Here is a 17,499-nt window from a genome sequence, read left to right on the forward strand (position 1 = left end):
CTAAATCCTTTCTCTCTCTCTCTCTGGGCCTCAGTTTTCACATTTGTGCAATGTAGGGGGTCGAGTCACCTTCAAAGTCCCATCTAGCTCGAACAACCTAGGATCTCTTGAGGCTGGGTATGTGAGGTCTGGCAGAACTGCTATGCCCACTCCTACTCTTATGACCTTAAACCCAGAGGGACCAGAAACATTTCAGTCTGACTACCAGCAACGTGGAAAAGCTGACTCAGTCCTGTTGCCTTAGAAACTACAAAGTTAAGATAAATGTGGAATGCTGTGTCTGGAAACCTCTTATCTGAATCTCTGCCCCTGGGCTGGTCGTTGAGGCAACTTCTCTGTGTCAAAGTGACCCAGGTGGCCCAGATACTTTAAGAGGAGCTGTTATACTCTCTCTGAAATGACTTCCAACAGCAAAGTTCCCCATAGTCTGTGATTTTAGAGGACAAGATTTCTTGGCACTTATCCTTTGTGATTAATTAACAAAAGCAGTTCTTAAAGATTAACAACAGAATTGAAAAAGCAAAGTTCTGAGCACAGTGTTGTGACTTTGAGATACATAATGTTAAGAAAGGAAAAGGGAACACAATGATTGAGTCACTGTGGGACAAGGCTGCTTTAAGATTATAGGGCCCAATACATGTATATATTTTTGGCTGTACCTGTGGCATGTAGAAGTTCCCAGGCAGGAATCGAACCCGAGCCACAACGGTGACAACACTGGATCCTTTACCTGCTGTGCCCAAAAGGAAATCCAAGGGCCCATATTTTGTGTCTGCCCTCTCTTTATTTACATGGTTTGGATTTGTGAATTTGGTGCATACATCTTTCTGCTTTGGGACATTAACCTTTAAGATTTTCAATTGAATGTTATTACACACAAAACCCAATAGACTATACAGCTTCTTACATTATAATACCATTCATCTAAAATGTGTTTTTATTGTTATAATGAAAGTACATTGCTATGAAAACCAAAGTTTCAAAACCATCCACACAACATTTACTACTCAATATTTTAAAATTATGATCATAAGTTTTCAGGATACACCTTCTTAAATGTAAATAGCATTTCATAAATTATAATTTGTAATAAAACTGCTTAGTGTTCCAGTAGTATCTTTGAAAAACAAAGGGTGTTCTTTGAAAATATGAACAAATAATGACACTTCAGGAGAATAAAAAGTGCAACTGATAAAAGCTTATATACTTCAGTGGATTCTAATTTATATGAATCAGGTTTAAAACCAGGGAAAAAACTAAAGAAATGTAGACCATTTCTTATAAAGTAGCAAGTCAGTAAAAAGCTATGGCAAACAATGTGACTCATCAGGCAACTCAGAATATATACACACTGTGCTCATATGTATACATTTACACACCATTCATTGGATGACACTTCAAAGGGATTTTCTCTGTGACCTGGCAGAGATATTGAAGGTGAAATCCAGGACTCTGTATTATCCTTAATGCTCTTATTAGGCAACAAAGTTTCTCTCTCAAAAAACCAGCTCACCAGGTTTGAATTACATGCGATGGACCACCAGCTCAATTAGAGGCAATATGGCTTTCAGAAAAATACCCAGAATACAGTTCCAGGTTGAGTGCAATGCTTGTGACAAAGTCATACTCAAAGCCCAAACTTGATACTGAATAGCCAAAGATTTTAGAGACTCATGCTATTTGACACTCCAGGGTCAAAAGATCCTGTTGGTGGGAATGGAAACTACCGGTGTTATTGGAGGAGATTAAAAATACTTTGATCAAAACCAAAGCAGATTGAAGAGTGGGCAGAGCTCTTTTTAGTTCACTTTAACTTGCTGCATAGATTTGTTATACAAGGAGAAGATTCAACTTTGTGAACGTGTCAGGGTGAAGTAGGAAGTCATTACCACTAACATCGAACAGCTGAACTGAAACACAGCCCACGGGACATCCCTCAGTAAGCAATAAGGAGTAAATCCTTTGCCGACGAAGAAGACTTTTATTCAGCACCTAACAAGTGCTAAGTTACCTCTCAGATAAGATCTTTTAAAGGTTTCCAAAAGATTTGATGATAGTAGAATTGGCCTTCCGGCCTAAAAAAGAGCATATCGCCCTGCTGTCTCATGTAAAGGAGAAAAATACCCAGTGTGTGGAGCGGAGCAGCAGGTAAGTAAAAAGGAGGTTAAAAAGAGTAAAAAAAGAAAAATATATTTGAAAAAAATAAAAAATAGGTAACAAGTCTTTTTTACCAAACGAACTAAGAGAGTTTTTTCTCAGCTAGGCGGCTTGCAACTAATCCAAATTCAGGAAATAACTCTTCAAAAGGAATAAACTTAGTTCGGAAAAACAGGCGCGTCCAGTAACACCCGAAAACACGTGGCGGGGGCGGGGAAATTGGTCGCAACACCAGGCAAGACTCTAAGTCCCATCACGCCATTCGGCAACTAAGTCCGACTGTTCATGGCGAGCCGGCGCATTGGATGCTGGGACTAGTGGTTTTTGCTCCGGCGCTTCCCCGCGGGTTTGCGACGTTTAGCGACTATCGCGCCTGCGCCAGCGCCGGCTGAGAGGCTGGGGCCGTGGCGGCTCGTGCCGGGTGATGCTAGGCGGCTCCCTGGGTTGCAGGCTGTTGCGAGGTGTGGGTGGGACTCGCAGGCAGTTCGGGGCGCGGGGTGTCCGCGAAGGTGGCGCAGCCATGGCGGCGGGGGAGAGCATGGCTCAGCGGATGGTCTGGGTGGACCTGGAGGTGAGTCAGGTCGGTTGGGGGGTGAGGGAAGGCGAGTGAGGTTTCGCGCGTGGCATCAAGTAGCCGAGCCTGTCCGGGGAGAGCGGCGGTGTTTGGATCTCAGGTGTGGCAGGTGAGCGCCGCTCGGTTGTGGGCGGCGCGGGGCAGGGCGCGGGGCAAGAGTCCTGTGGGTTTGGGGGACTGTGCCCGACTGTAGGCTTTCTTTTCCAAAGGGAGGAGTCATCCATATGGCTTCCCCAACCCCTCAATTCCTCCCAGATGTGGACCTCCCTAACGCTTGGGGCCCTTTGGGCTCGGGGTCCCAGGGGTGGAGGTGGGCAATGCGGCTCTGCCAGACCCGACTTCCCAGCCTCCCGGGACCTTAGGTTGTTAGAGCTAGACGGGACTCCGGAGATGACTCAGCCTTACCCCATATTCCATAAATGAGAAAACTGAGGCCCAGAGAGAGAAAGGATTCAGCTCATTCAAGGTCGTGCTGTTAGTGAGGATCTGAGTTGGGACTCCAACCTAGTTCTTATCCTTTTAGGTTTTCCATACTCAACCAAGGACTCTCTCCTTCCCTTGAGCCTCAGTTTTCTCCTATGTGAAATGGGGATAATAATGCAAAATTGTGATGAAGACCAAGTGACGTAATTAATATAAAAACTTTGTAAACTCTGTACAAAGATGTAGTGATGTTAGTTATCCAACTCTTCCAAAATTGGATGCTGTCAGCACTCAATTTTGCTTGCTTTGCATCTGCCCCAGAGTAGAACTGTGATGCCGGACATGTAGCAGGCCCTTGGTAAATGTCTGTTGGACCAAAAACTCATATTGAGCGCCTTAAGTACTTGGCCAGGGAGTGTTATTGTCTCTTCTTTCCTGGCTCTGGGATATAATTTGAGTATGCTTGAAGGGTTTCCTGTTAAATAAACTTGGGTACGGTAGACCAACAAGATGGTTTTTTTGTGTGTTACATATTTTCTATTGCAGATGACAGGATTGGACATTGAGAAGGACCAGATTATTGAGATGGCCTGTCTGATAACTGACTCAGATCTCAACATTTTGGCTGAAGTAGGTGATGCCTTGTAATAACCATACTTAGAGTGTATTAGAAATTGAAAGATCACTTTTTTCCACATCTCTTTATTTAAAAAATGCAGAAACTGGGGTCCCTATAGATTAAGGTCCCTATAGATTAATGCTGTCATTTACTGAGAGCTTACTGTGTGCTAGGCACAGTTCTAAGTGCTTTACAGGTATTCACTCTTAATCCTCACGGCAACTATAAGGTGTAGGTACTATTATTTTATGGAAAGAGACATTTTGGCACAAAGGTGTTGGGTAATTTGCCCAAGGCCACCCGGCTAGGTATTGGGAGAGCCAGGAGTTTAACTCAGGCAGTCTGAGTCAAATGCTCCCAACCAAGTAAGGCAACCAACCTTGGTAGCCTACCGGGATTGGTGACTCATGCCAAAGTTGGCTTCTTTATATCATAACCTTAGCTTTAACTTGACCCCATGTAGTCAGTTTCTACCTTTTCAACTAGGACGTCTGCTCCTTCTAACCTATATTGAGATTTTAGAATTTCTGTTGATAGAGAATCGTGAAACATCCTCTTGCTGATCTCTTGGATATGATCAAGGTTTTAATACGCTCCTTTTAACTGAAAGATTAAGCGAAACCAAACACACCTGTTGCCTTTTGACCACTTACAAAGCATTTAGTAAGTGTATGACGGCTTCTGATTGATAGAGGGTCAACTCCTGGGCCCCGAATAACTTTGTGTCCTATTGTCAGCCTTATTCAGAGGCAGTGAGAAACTCTAGAAAAGGAACAGGGCAGGGATGTTTTTGGGAAAGACAGTTTGGTTAAAGTCAGTTTCCAGAGGGTCTGATTGAGGTGTTACTGACACTGGATCAATTTCCTAATCTGCCGTTAAGACTTCTAAATTTCCTGGGTAGGTAAAAGAAGGGAGGAGCCATTTTTAGAGAAATTGCTACTTTCCTGGAGTACCAGGCCAACATCCTGTTGTACCTCCTGATACATCAGCTGAAGGAGAATCATGAGACTTGGTATTTCTCATCAAAACAACTACCTCTTTAAAAAAAAAAAAGAAAGAGAAAAAAGCTTTATATAAACGTTGAGTTTAGGTTTGGTTGTTTTTTTTCCCTGTCCCTTGGAATTTGCTAGAGATGACTAGTGAAGAGAAGTGTCTTTATTTACCAGGCTGATTTACCTTTGGCTGAAGAAGAGTTTTTCCCTTAGACTGTTGATATAATGTGAAACTAGCAGTTTAATGGACCAGTAGTTGCTGAGTACCCTGGAGGAAATCTGGGTCTGTATTCACACAGCTGCAGACAAGTGCGGCATTTGTAAATCGGCCCAGTCAGATGAGGGTCAGGATGTTGAAAAAAAAGCAAAAATCGCTTAGGGGCTGTTGGCACCTCAGTATCAGTTCTGTGGAAAATATGTTTTCTTCTTGTGTACTAGTCTGAGGAAAATGTTTTATGCTGATAGAAGAATAGACATCCCATCTGAAATTTTTTCTGTAGGTAGCTTAATGTGCCAAGCTGGGATCTAGATAGAGTAAGTGGAATAGCCTTACATTGATAGTGGTTTGCTTTTTCCATCGTAGTTTGTTGGAATAGCATTTTCCGATATGGAGTTTTTTTTTTTTTTTTTTTTTTTTTTTAATGTTACCAGAGCAGAGTTTTTGCTTCTTCATGGGGCTTGGCATCAGTAATTTTTTTGTTTGGCTAAAACTTGTTAGTTGTAGAGGTCAGGCATATTTTAGTCAAATTCTTGCCATTCCTCTCAGGGATTGCCAACTATTTTTACCATCTTAGTAGTAATCATACCTTGGGATTTGTAGAGTCCTTGTCTTCCAGAGAGTTCAAAGAACTTTATATCTATAATTTCTTTTATTCTGTTAACATCCCTGAGAGGCAAGAAGGGGTCAGTGTGTTATCTTCATTGTACAAAGGAGAAACTAAGCCGAAGGTGGCTTGTCATAATGCCACGTGTTGGGCTTCTCTTGTTGCTGGGACTCTGACTCACAGTTGCATGTTCCATTAAGTGGGGCTGAGAACTCCAGGGTCACTTTTTTTTATTTTTCAAATGTCACTAGTTACCTTTTGAACTTTTTAACATGAAAATTCTGTTAAAATTAGGCATTACTGTCGTGGCTCAGTGGTTAATGAACCCGACTGTATCCATGAGGACGTGGGTTCGATCCCTGGCCTTGCTCAGTGGGTTGGGGATCTGGCATTGCTGTGAGCTGTGGTGTAGGTCACAGACTCGGCTCAGATCCTGTGTGGCTATGGCTGTGGTGTAGGTCGGCAGCTACAGCTCTGATTCAGCCCCTAGCTTGGGAACCTGCATATGCCGTGGGTGAGGCCCTAAAAAGATAAAAAGCAAAAAAAAAAAAAATAAATAAATAAAAAGAAAATACTGTTAAAATTAAACAGTATAACTTTCTGCAAAATATATGTATAGTCAGGTGTTGGTGTTTTGGCCCTGTTCTCCTGTCTAATCCCACTCCCCAAGTCTTACATGTTTTCTTAGTATTTTATACACATATGCCAATGTGTATATTTTTTAAAAACAAGTGTAAGTGAATGCATAAGCATGTATGTACTGTTCTGCAACTTGCTTTTTTCGCCCGGCAATAGAGTCAGGGACTGGCAAGCTTTTTGTAAAAAACGAAGACCAAATATTGACCATTTTGGGCTCAGAGTGCCACGTACTTCTCTGTCACATTTGTTTGTTTTACAATCCTTTGTAAATGTAAAAATCATTCTTAGCTTACAATTAAAAAAAAAAAGCCACAGGCTAGGTTTACTGATGCTTAATTAATATCTGTTTCCTCTATTAATGGACATTTCAGTTTTCAGTTGTGTGTGTGTGTATGTGTGTGTTCATTTGTTCTTTTTTGTCGTCATAAACAGTGCTGGAATGAATGAAGGCCACTTTTTGAAGTAACAGAGTGCCCTCATCTATCTTTCTTTCTCAGGCATATATATTTAATCCTTAAAGCAGCTTAAACTTTGCCTCAGAAACCAAGTTTATCCCTGTTGATTCCGGATGACTTAACGGCTTTTCCCATCCACAGGGTCCTAACCTGATTATAAAACAGCCAGATGAGTTACTGGACAGCATGTCAGATTGGTGTAAGGAGCATCACGGGAAGGTAACATTACCAAATAACAGGGTTGCTGCTTTGGGGGTCAGTGACAAGCTTGTTGCCCCCACATCTGAATCCTAGCCCCTTGTTGGAGGGTGTTTTTAAAAGGGGTAGTAGAGGAAGATTGCTTGGCAAGCCTGGGAAACTGGTTGCTTGTTGACTTTTCATCTTTGGGACCTCTCGAGGTCACCTTCTCCTGCATGTCCTCTTTTTCCCTCTCCTACTTCAGTCTGTCGCGAGCGCTTTGTGGATTGTCAGGTGTTGCTCAAGTGAGTCTTTTGGATGAGGTTAGACGGCAGCTTTCAGAGCAGAGAGAATGCTCCTCTCCTGTTAATAGTTGTTGCTTCCCAGAGGTTACATTTGCTTGTTTGTTTTACCCTTGGACTTTGAACATCACCTTTTCTGACTGTGTGGAAATGCTGTTAACAATCAAGAACGTAGCTTATTTGACTTGGCTCCTTGAAGAAAATATTGGTACCAAGACAGCAGTTTCAGTTTGAGCTTGAGCTCGCTCCACAGTCTATCGGTGGTTATATTTGCTCATTTTAGAAGGGAAGTTTCATTTCTGGATGCCTTTGAAAACTGACTTGATGTGTTTTGGTGGGGGCTGGGGATTCTCTCTTGCAGTCTGGTCTAACCAAAGCAGTGAAGGAGAGTACAATGACATTGCAGCAGGCAGAGTATGAATTTCTGTCCTTTGTACGACAGCAGACTCCTCCGGGGCTCTGTCCACTTGCAGGTAAAATCCAGTCCTATGTCTACCTTATAGATAGTCTTCCATTGTAGTCATTCAAGAGACTGCAGTTCCAGAAAGATCAGCCAGGATTATCATGTCTTCCACTTTCTCCATTCAGATAACACATCTTACTTTTGTGTTCAAATTTCCCTGTATAATTTATACGTGAATATTGGGGAAAATGCCCTGAAACTTGACATGAGGTCTGGGATACCCAGACTAAGTCAATACAGTTTTTCCAGATATTTTTATTATGGAAAAATTTCAAGTGTACAGAAAAGTTGGATTTAGTAATTGTTAACCTTGTGCCATGTTTGTTTTATCTGTCTGGTTTTTTTGGGACATTTGGAAGTAAATTGCAAGTATTATGACACTTCATTCCTAACTAAATACTTCATCCACCATTTCCTAAGAATAAGGCCACTTTCTTAAATCCACAGTGTCATTATCACATTGAAGATGATTAAAAATAATTCAGTAACATCATCTGATACCTAGTCTACATCCAAAATGTCTATTTTTTTTTTAATAACCAGGATTTAGTCAAGACTCATGCATTCATTTGGTTATTCTGTCTGTTCAGTCTCTTAACCTAAAATGTGCGCCTTTTTTTTTTTTTCCCTTGTGACATTGACTTTTTGAAGAAACCAGGCCACTTCTACTAGGATTTTGAAAGGACTACCAAATTGTCCAAGGGAGGTTAATGTTTGTGATGGTGTATTTGTATTTGTAAATTGTACAGTAACTAACACTTCCCTTAAATATTCATACAAAAATTTTTGACTTTAGGTACTAGAGCATGTATTGTATAAATTTCCCCCCTAGCCAGTGCAGCTGGTATCTCTTAAAATTCTTATTTAAAATTTAGTGTTTTTATGGGAGTTCCCATTGTGGCTCAGTGGTTGTGGGTTCGATCCCTGGCCTCGCTCAGTGGGTTAAGGATCTGGCGTTGCTGTGAGCTGTGGTGTAGGTCGCAGACATAGCTCGGATCCCGCGTTGCTGTGGCTGTGGCATAGGCTGGCGGCTACAGCTCCGATTGGACCCCTAGCCTGGGAACCTCCATATGCCGTGGGAGCGGCCCCAGAAAAGGCAAAAAGACAAAAAAATTAAATAAAAAAAATAAAATTTAGTGTTTTTAGTGTAAATTACTGTATGGAAACATGAGTGTGGATATGATTTATTAAAATTGAGATGTAAATAAAGACTTATCTAGATTTGGTTAAAGTTTTAGTGTTAGTGGTGTGGATTTTGTGATACTGGGAAAAAATTTGCGCATCTGGTATTAAATCTAAAAAAGTAGTGGATTTGAGCATTTATTTTAAGTATGCGGAGTGATGGATTTATCCTTTTGTCCATAGAGAGGCCATTTACGAAGTTATGAGCTAGACTCAGTACTCTGAAATCTGCTCTTGTAATCTAATCAGACACGCTCAAAACTAATTTAGAAAATTTGAGATGTGTTTAGGATTCGTTTGGATTAAAAAGATAATCATCTCCCTTTAAATACAGTTTATGACTTTTTATGTACTCTTGTATATCACTAGAAGTACACAGATGCAGTATGCTTCGTGTCTTTCTAGGAAATTCAGTTCATGCAGATAAGAAGTTTCTTGACAAATACATGCCCCAGTTCATGAAACATCTTCATTATAGAATAATTGATGTGAGCACTGTTAAAGAGCTGTGCAGGTAAGGGCTAAATTTAGGATCCATTCAGTTGCCTCATTTAGCATGTTTTACTTGAGAATTTGTGAAAAGTAATTGAACAGAGCTATAGAACTGAGGGGCCCAGTGGGTGTATAACTTAGTCATCCCATTCTCACTTAAACTGGTGAAAATTGGGGGAAAAGACCTCAGAAATCTTCCATGTACATTTTATTAATCCAGAACATTTATCGAGCACCTGTTCTGTGCCGTGGACTGACCTCTGTGCTGGGAACATACAGGTGAAAAGCCCTTAAGTGCTTAGAGTTTAGTGAATTGACAGGTGTAACAAAAACACACCCGAGAAGTGTTCTGTGTGAAGATGTCTGTCAGGGAAAAGTGCGTGTGGCATTTTGAGGGCACAAGAGAAGGGGCCTCCAGCTGCTGGAGGGAGGGGAGTGGGAAGTCAGGGAGAACTTCACATAGAAAAGAGCCTTCAAGTTCAGATTGAAAGAACAGACACCTTCCAGGCATTTAGGTGAGGAGAGAGCATTTCAGAGGGTGGGCAGAGGTAAGAAAATAGACAGGAGCAAGGAGGTCAGGGCGATAGATCAGATTGTTCTGACTAGAAGGTGGTAAGAAAAGAGACAGGGAGATGAGAAGGACTCTTGCACCAGTTGCAGAGAGAAGAATGAGCTTGGGAAATGGCAGTGGGTGGTGGGCAGCAGGTGGAGGTAGAATATTTGAGAATATCTGAGTGCAGAATGGGGGCCTGGGGCAGAGGAGGAGGCATAAAGTGATTCCTTGTCTTTCTGCTTTGGGCAGTTAAGTGGATGACGGAACTGTTCAAAGATAAAGGGGAAAATAGAGGCAGTGTGGATTGGTCCACGGGGGAAGGGAGGTGATGGGGGTGATGAGGATAGTGGCATGTGTGTGGGGTGGGAAGTGCCTGGTGGGTTTTAGGTGAAGACGTCCGGGCGGCATGTCCATGATGGAAACTCAGGAGAGGGCTGACCTGCAGTGAGCAGATTTACCCATCTCATGCATTGACGGTCTTGGCCAAAGAGAACGTACACAGTGAAGAGGGAGGAAGATGGCATCCCAGGCAGGCGGGCACCTCGATAGTCAGAACCCAAATGCCTTTTTCAGTGTGAATCAATCACTTGAAGGATGTAATTATTCAGTGTATTTGAGACACTTTCCTTTGAGAGTTCCATTTTTGCTGTGTATAGACGCTGGTATCCAGAAGAATATGAATTTGCACCAAAGAAGGCTGCTTCTCACAGGTAAGTTTGGGTCCTTCCAGTTGCTTGGCCACCTGCCACAACGTAACCCTGCAGTTCCTGGCTGCTTGAAATCTGTCTCTTCTCTGCTTTTCCTTGAGGGAAAAGTAAAGGACAGCTACTTAAAGATAACTTTCTTTTGCTAAGATTATCAGGAATTGTGGTCAGGAGTCCAGCATTCCATTGTGAGCTACATACAGTCTTAAGTCTTTATTGCTATTTGAAAGACTTGTAGGTAACTTTGTTTGTAGGTATATGAATTGGCCTAATTTTTCGAGCAATGAGCAGTATTGATATTCTTCCCAGCAAGAATATGGATTTGTAGCCATTTAAAATTAGAACACAGATGCAAACTGTTGCCTTTGGAATGGATAAGCATTGAGATTCTTCTGTATAGCACTGGGAACTGTATCTAGTCACTGATGGAGCATGATAATGTGAGAAAAAAGACTATATAGACTGGGTCGCCTTGATGTACAGTAGAAAATTGACAGAACACTGTAAACTAGTTTTGATGGAAAAAAATAAAAATCATTAAAAAAAAATAAAATTAGAACACGTTTGTACCATACAGTTAGCCTGACTTGGACACTTTTTAGTTTTTCAGGTTCTTTTTAATGTCTGCAGCCTTAGGCCCAAGTACCCCAGGAATTTAAAAATCTTGTGTATCTGGTGTCCTCTTTTACTTCTTGGTTTGGTAGTCTTTCAGGAAGGCCATAAGGCTTGATGGGAGATTTAGCAGCTGGCTTCTGAGGGCAGTGTTTGTTCATCTACATGCTGAGTCCCTACTGTGTGCCATGCACAGTTCTACGCAAACAGAAAGACCAAATCGCTGCTCTGAGGAGCCTGGTGTTCTAATGTTTTTGAGGGGGGCAGGGGGAGCTTCCATGGCCTACTGCATAGTAACACAGGTCTGGAATACCTCACGTGAAACACTTGGGACTTAAAGTGTTTTGGATTTTAGAATTTTTCAGGTTTTAGAAAGGTGGTAACACCCCTAACCAGGTCTGAGAGGGCACCGGGTAATCAAAGACATGGGTGTTTCTGCAGTGAAATGTATGGATATTTACACTCACTGGTCTAACTAATGACTATAAATAGCCTCACATGAAGGTTGGTGGGGTTTTGCCCAATAGTGGGCTCTGGAAGTACTCTGGGGCTTCAGCTCTCTTTTGGATTTCTGCGTTCTGGGTAGGATATTGTGTTCCTTGGCTTAGCCAGTGGCTGTGTTTTGGATAACTTCCTCTTGCCACTGTCTATCCAAGACCTGGGAAGAAAGGAGAGCTGTTGCCTTAACCCCAGAAATAAGTGTTGCACTAAGGTCGGTGCAGTTCGTTCTCTAGAAGAGGCCCTTGGCCCATCATTCAAAGCTGATTGACTGACTTGCACACTGTTCTAATACTGTCGGTTACCTGATTTCTCAGACTCCAACAGATGAGAAACAGCATGTTGGAGGAGAAGAAAGGCTGTTAGATGGAGGCAGGCTGCCACTGATTATAGCACAAATCACCACGAGAGAGGAGGTAGATCCTCTTTTATGGTTAGGTACTGTCCGATAATTGATGTTTATGATGATGACTGAGTCCTGAGTTATGTTGGAGTATGTCAATATATTTTGTGCAGAGACATCATTAAATATTGTGCAATGTTTCCCAAACTGTGTTCCATGAGCTGTAAATATGTATTCCACAAATGTGGTCAATTAAGCTTTAAAAATACTGTGATACAGTACAACTTCCTCCTGGGAATTCATAGTACACAAGAGTACATTAAACGCTTTGCAAAAACTTCAAAAAAGGAAACGTTTCATCTAGTTTTTCCTAAACTTAATTTGACCCTGGAATTCATTCTTCACCCCTTTGGAAAATCTCAACATCTTGTGGGACAGTTTGGCAAACTTTAATCTGTTATGTTTTAGAAATTTTTTTAAATCAAACATTTTTTTTTTTTTTTTTAAAACAAAGCACTTCAGTTTGCTTTGCTGAAACATTCTACTTCTTGATGATTTTGATGCTACAGAGAGTGGCATTTACCGTAGTACCTGTGGTTCTTAAGTTATTTATGAAGCGTTACGCTTTGTAAAATGGCGATCGTCTCCCCTGTGTCTTGGACCTGTTGGCTCAATCTGATGTGTTTGCTTGTAGGGCACTTGATGACATTAGCGAAAGCATCAAAGAACTTCAGTTTTACCGAAATAACATCTTCAAGAAAAAAACAGATGAGAAGAAGAGGAAAATTATAGAAAATGGGGAAAATGAGAAGACTGTGAGTTGATGCCAGTTCTCATGCTGCCACCACATAGTTCTCTGGAAGCGACTTCTGGTGGTTTTGGTTTTTGTTTTTGTTTTTTTGGCTCACGCTCATTGCTTGGCAGAGCACCTTCCTTCAGTTAACTTGCAACTCCAGATTGATTATTCAAGCAGACAGCACCCGAAAATTATTTTTCTCCTAACATGCTGTTTTCATTTATGACACAGCAGCTCCTTTGTAAGTACCAGGTCACAGGCATCCCTTGGTACATAATCTGTATTTGCTTTTAGACCATTCCTTTTGTTTAAAAAATAATAATAATAAAGCTAGTTCTATTGAAATGCAACCCTTTTTGTACTATCTATTCTTTAGTATTTTAATGATTGGGAATGATTTTTCTGTTTTAGGTGATATGGCTGATGTTTAAATTTTCGTAGTGACCTTAGGCGTGGAGTAAATTTCTTAGGTTAAACGGGCAGTGAAGTTACTCTGTTTTGCTATATAAGTCAAGAATAAGAAAACTGGAGATAGGTTCGGAGAAGCAAATTGGGTTCGTTGTCAGAGCCCTGGTGCTACTCTTTGCTGTGTTCGAGAAATTCAAGTAAGCCACCAGACAGTGATACTCTAGGTAATAACCAAGGTTTATTGAATAGGTATTATGTGCAAGGCAGCCACTGTGCTAGGTTTATGGAAGATAGCTGGCTGCCCTAGGTCTAATGGTTGGTAGGTACTTGAGGAAGGATTTCAGTTGGCGTATCTTAACTCCTAGCTTTATGTACTTTAGCTCTTTAGGCACTTTAACTCTTTAGTTTATGTGCAGTAGGGAGGTGAGGCCTCAGCCAGAGGATGCGTTAGAAACATCTGTCTCTAGAACGAGTATCCTTCAGACAGATGCCCCCAAAGAGAAGAAATCAGACTGGGAAGGGCCCCCAGATGAAAAGCCTTTTGTGTTGATCTCAGATTCCATCCCCACCCAATTCTGTGGCTGTTATATGAACATAGCAGTGTGATCCTAAGGTAAGAGACTGTGGAAATCCCTGGTGGCTCAGTGGGTTTAGGATTCGGCATTGTCACCGCTGTGGCTAGGGTCGCTGTTGTGAGGTGGGTTCAGTCCCTGGCCTGGAACTTCCCTATGCGCAGGCAGGGCCATAAAGAAATCACTGGGCTGTAGATCAGAACTACCTCATGATTCCATTTACTAAGTTGTTTTACCTAAACAACAACCTGTGAGTGGAGAGAGGCTTTAGTTGAATTTTTTTCTAAAAGAGGAATTTAAGGCTCAGAGTCACAAGTGTAGGAAGTGTGAGTTGATGAAAATGTGAGTCTGCTGACTTTTCTGACTAGCACTTTTTCTACTTCTCAGAATGGCCTGGGTTTCAGCTTAGGTGGCAGCTTTAGGGGGTTGGAAGAACAGGGCTCTCGAGTCAAACGCTGGGTTCCTATCTGAGCTCTGTGATATACTGAGTGACTTGGCAAGTTTACTTTTCTGAGCCTCAGTTTCCTCATCTATAAGATGAGAATGACGGTACCCACCTGAAAGAATTACCAGGATTAAATTATGTATTACACCCAGTTCTGAGCTCAGTGCTTGGCACTCAGTGAGTACCCTGCCCTGATGACTGATGCAGAATGGTGATGGATGGCCTCAGGCCACCATCTCTGGAAGGGCTGCTCTGATCCATAGCTATGGTGGCTGGGCCATTACCTTAAATCGGCGTTCTTGAACGCTCATGACTGTGGTGTTGAGGACTGTTCCAGACCTCACTAGCAGGGTGACCTTGTCTTGGTGGAGTGCTTCTCACTAAAATTTGGGAAGATAGTCTGTATTCTTGCTTGGCTCTGAGGAATGTTATAAATTCTAATGCAGGAGAGATATGAAAGAAAGCTCCAGACTCGAGATAAGTGGTTCAGAGGAAGCACATACCACGGTTAACGCCATGGGATTTCTGCCACCCAGTTGGCCTGGTTTTTCAGGAGTTAACTGAGCCCTACCATTAAGTCTCCTTAAGAATCTTAACTCCTGGTGTTCACTTAGAATCTTCTGTCACACGAATGGCCAGTTTACCGATTTAATCCTCTCTTCTGTATCTTCATTATTAATAGGGCAGAATTCATCCCCTAATGGAGCATTTGTTAATTTTTAGTAAAAATAATTGGCAGCCTGTGAGATAAGCAAGTCTGGTTTGATGCAGGTCTGTGTGAGGCCATGATGGTTCAGTGATTAGTTCATTATTTATTAGCCTGTTGAAAAATAAATTTAAATTGGTACTGCTGGAAACTACGATTTCACAAGGGATTCCTTAGGCTATGAAGTAATTTCTGTGAAGTGAACTGCCATGCAAATTGGTTTAAATAGAACCTCAGCTCTAAAAATGATCAGTGTGTTTGTTTAGCAGAGTTTGCCGTTCCTGGGCTGCTGGGCCCTTCATTGGTGCTTCTTTGGTCTGTGCTGCTGTCTGTACTGTAATTACCCTGTGAGCTGTGTTCTCAGGATGGTCCAGGGCTATTTCCCCAGCATCACCTCGGGAAGTGGATGAGTCAGCACTGTGAGAGTAGTCCCAGTCAGTATTCCTTGAGTGCTCATGATAATCTAGCCATTGTACTGAGTGTGTAGGCAAGAAAGTCTCCTTTTTTCCAGCAGCTTAGCCACGGGAGCTGAAGATGGAACCTGAGACACCTGGGTTTTCTCATTTATGAAACAGTATATAGCTTTATTAGTAAACCAGCGGACAAGTTCATGGGGAAATTGGTAGTTTCTTCCTTTGGCAGAACTGGTGTATTTTATGTATACGTATGTCTTAGGGAAAAAAAGAGTAGCTAGCTAGTTATAGGAACCAAGTGCAATTTTGTCATTAAATAAATTTTGACATATTGATTGCGTTTGACAGTATGTGAATGTAATAGGTACACTCAAATACCCTATCTTGAAAAATTAATAAGCGGCAAGGATGGTGGAGAATTGGTTGTTGCTAGGAGAAGCTGTTTGTAGCAGATTGATGCAAAAGCTATTATGTTCTGCATCTATTGATGAAGCAAAAGCTATTATGCTATGTATCTCTTGATATATGCTGTATATCTTCTGTGAAAATTAATTGAGTTTTAGTTATTTGAGCAAAGTCTTTAATTTTAATTTTATGCTCCCCCTTTTTTTTTCTTTTTACCGTTTAACCTCCCCCCCCCAATGTGTAGCTCCTGATAGATAAAACCATAGCCATGGTGGTAATATAAATGAGGAGTCTTCCCTAGTTGAATATTTTTTATTTATTAGAGGAATATTTGCAATTTTCTAAGAGACCTTAAATCAACCCACACCACAAGGGTACTATGTAGAGGTGATGGATGAGTTACTTAATTTGATGGTGATTTTTTTTCCCCACTATATATAACGAAATCATTAAGTTGTACACCTTAAATACATCATTTCTATATGTCAGAGATAATCTCAATAAAGTTGTTAATATGTATGTTAAAAAGTCTGCAGAAAAGGGATTATAAATTTTCATTCCATTGGAATGCAGGCAGATGCATTCATGATTAACTTGCCAAGTTGAGTGCATGGAGCTGAGACTTAGCGTAGTCGTCAGGATAATTTTAATCAGGATAGTTTTGCACCTGGGTTATAATGATATTTACTGGTATTCTGTGCTATGGAAAACCAGAGTCTCTCATTAGGAATGAGCCCTAAAAAGTAGGCAGATTAGGGAGTGGGGAGCAAAAATTTATTCTTTCGTGCAAATGAAAACGTAACAGGCTACAGAATCCTTAGGGACCCAGGATTAAGTTGCAGAATTTGGGTTGCACAACGATGTGAATGTACTTCGTGCCACTGAACTGTACACTTCAAAATGGCAAAAATGTTACGTTTTATGTAATGCAGACATTTTCACAAAAAAGATGTGTAATTGACCATGACTCATTTTGACAGAGGATGAATGCCTAATGGAAGCTAGCTTGGAGGAGCTGAATCTGAGCCCCTGGTTTTTGCTCTTGGGAGAGTAACTTCCATTTTTTTCCTGATTTTGTGTAGCAGGAAGTGGGCAATTTAGGGTGGTTCTTTCTTTCAGTTTAGGGCTTTCTGTTCTGTCAGCATCAGAGTGGTATGAAGAATTGCTGGTTTTGTTTACAGACAAAGGGAATTTAGCAAATTAATAACCCTGAAGAGCATTTAGCCTCCTTTTCCCCAAATTTAGCCTTGTGAGTTGGGGGAGAGCTGTTTCTGAATTCTGAGTTAAGTGTACTTCTTGGATAATCTAGGTTAATGGTCAGTCTAGACCGCCCTGGAATCCAGTCCTGTTTTGTTTTTGTGGAAAAACTTTTCCACTTTGCATTCCATCTCACCAGCTCATAATTCATATTGAGCAATGGAATTCATTGTTAAATCAGAGAATAGTTTTATATTTTCACTCATCCTGGTTGTGTTCTTTTCTGTCCAAATCATTCACTTATTTTTCTTACACACACTCTAATCTTTACCATTTTAAGGGGTTCTAAAGTACCTTGTTATAGTCTTCTACCATCTTTTTTTTGGGCAGTGGGGGGGTGGTGGCGTGCCTATGGCATGTGGAAGTTCCTGGGCCAGGGATTGAACCTGGGCCTCAGTTACCACTGCGCCGCAGCTGCGGGAATGCTGGATCCTTAACCTGCCTCGCCACACGTGAACTTCCTATTCTTGTATCTTCTTATTCTTTTA

General features: G+C 41.4%; 1 protein-coding gene across 1 annotated transcript; it reads left to right on the forward strand.

Moving 5' to 3' along the window:
* Positions 2,425-13,155, forward strand: REXO2 (RNA exonuclease 2). Its single transcript, XM_003129878.3, has 7 exons — positions 2,425-2,728; positions 3,701-3,784; positions 6,825-6,902; positions 7,524-7,635; positions 9,213-9,321; positions 10,509-10,562; positions 12,704-13,155. Exons 1-7 carry the CDS (start codon positions 2,582-2,584, stop codon positions 12,831-12,833), a joined length of 714 nt encoding a protein of 237 aa, XP_003129926.1. The 5' UTR covers positions 2,425-2,581; the 3' UTR covers positions 12,834-13,155.

The sequence above is a fragment of the Sus scrofa genome, chromosome 9 (assembly GCF_000003025.6).
Source record: "Sus scrofa isolate TJ Tabasco breed Duroc chromosome 9, Sscrofa11.1, whole genome shotgun sequence".
Taxonomy (NCBI): Eukaryota; Metazoa; Chordata; class Mammalia; order Artiodactyla; family Suidae; genus Sus; species Sus scrofa.

What these genes read in the sequence shown, in the direction of transcription:
- REXO2 (XM_003129878.3), top strand. Translation starts at nt 2,582, where the DNA reads ATGCTAGGCGGCTCCCTGGGTTGCAGGCTGTTGCGAGGTGTGGGTGGG. An exon ending in GTAAGGAGCATCACGGGAAG is followed by an intron (nt 6,903 to 7,523) that starts GTAACATTACCA and finishes TCTCTCTTGCAG; the next exon opens with TCTGGTCTAACCAAAGCAGT. An exon ending in AAGAAGGCTGCTTCTCACAG is followed by an intron (nt 10,563 to 12,703) that starts GTAAGTTTGGGT and finishes GTTTGCTTGTAG; the next exon opens with GGCACTTGATGACATTAGCG.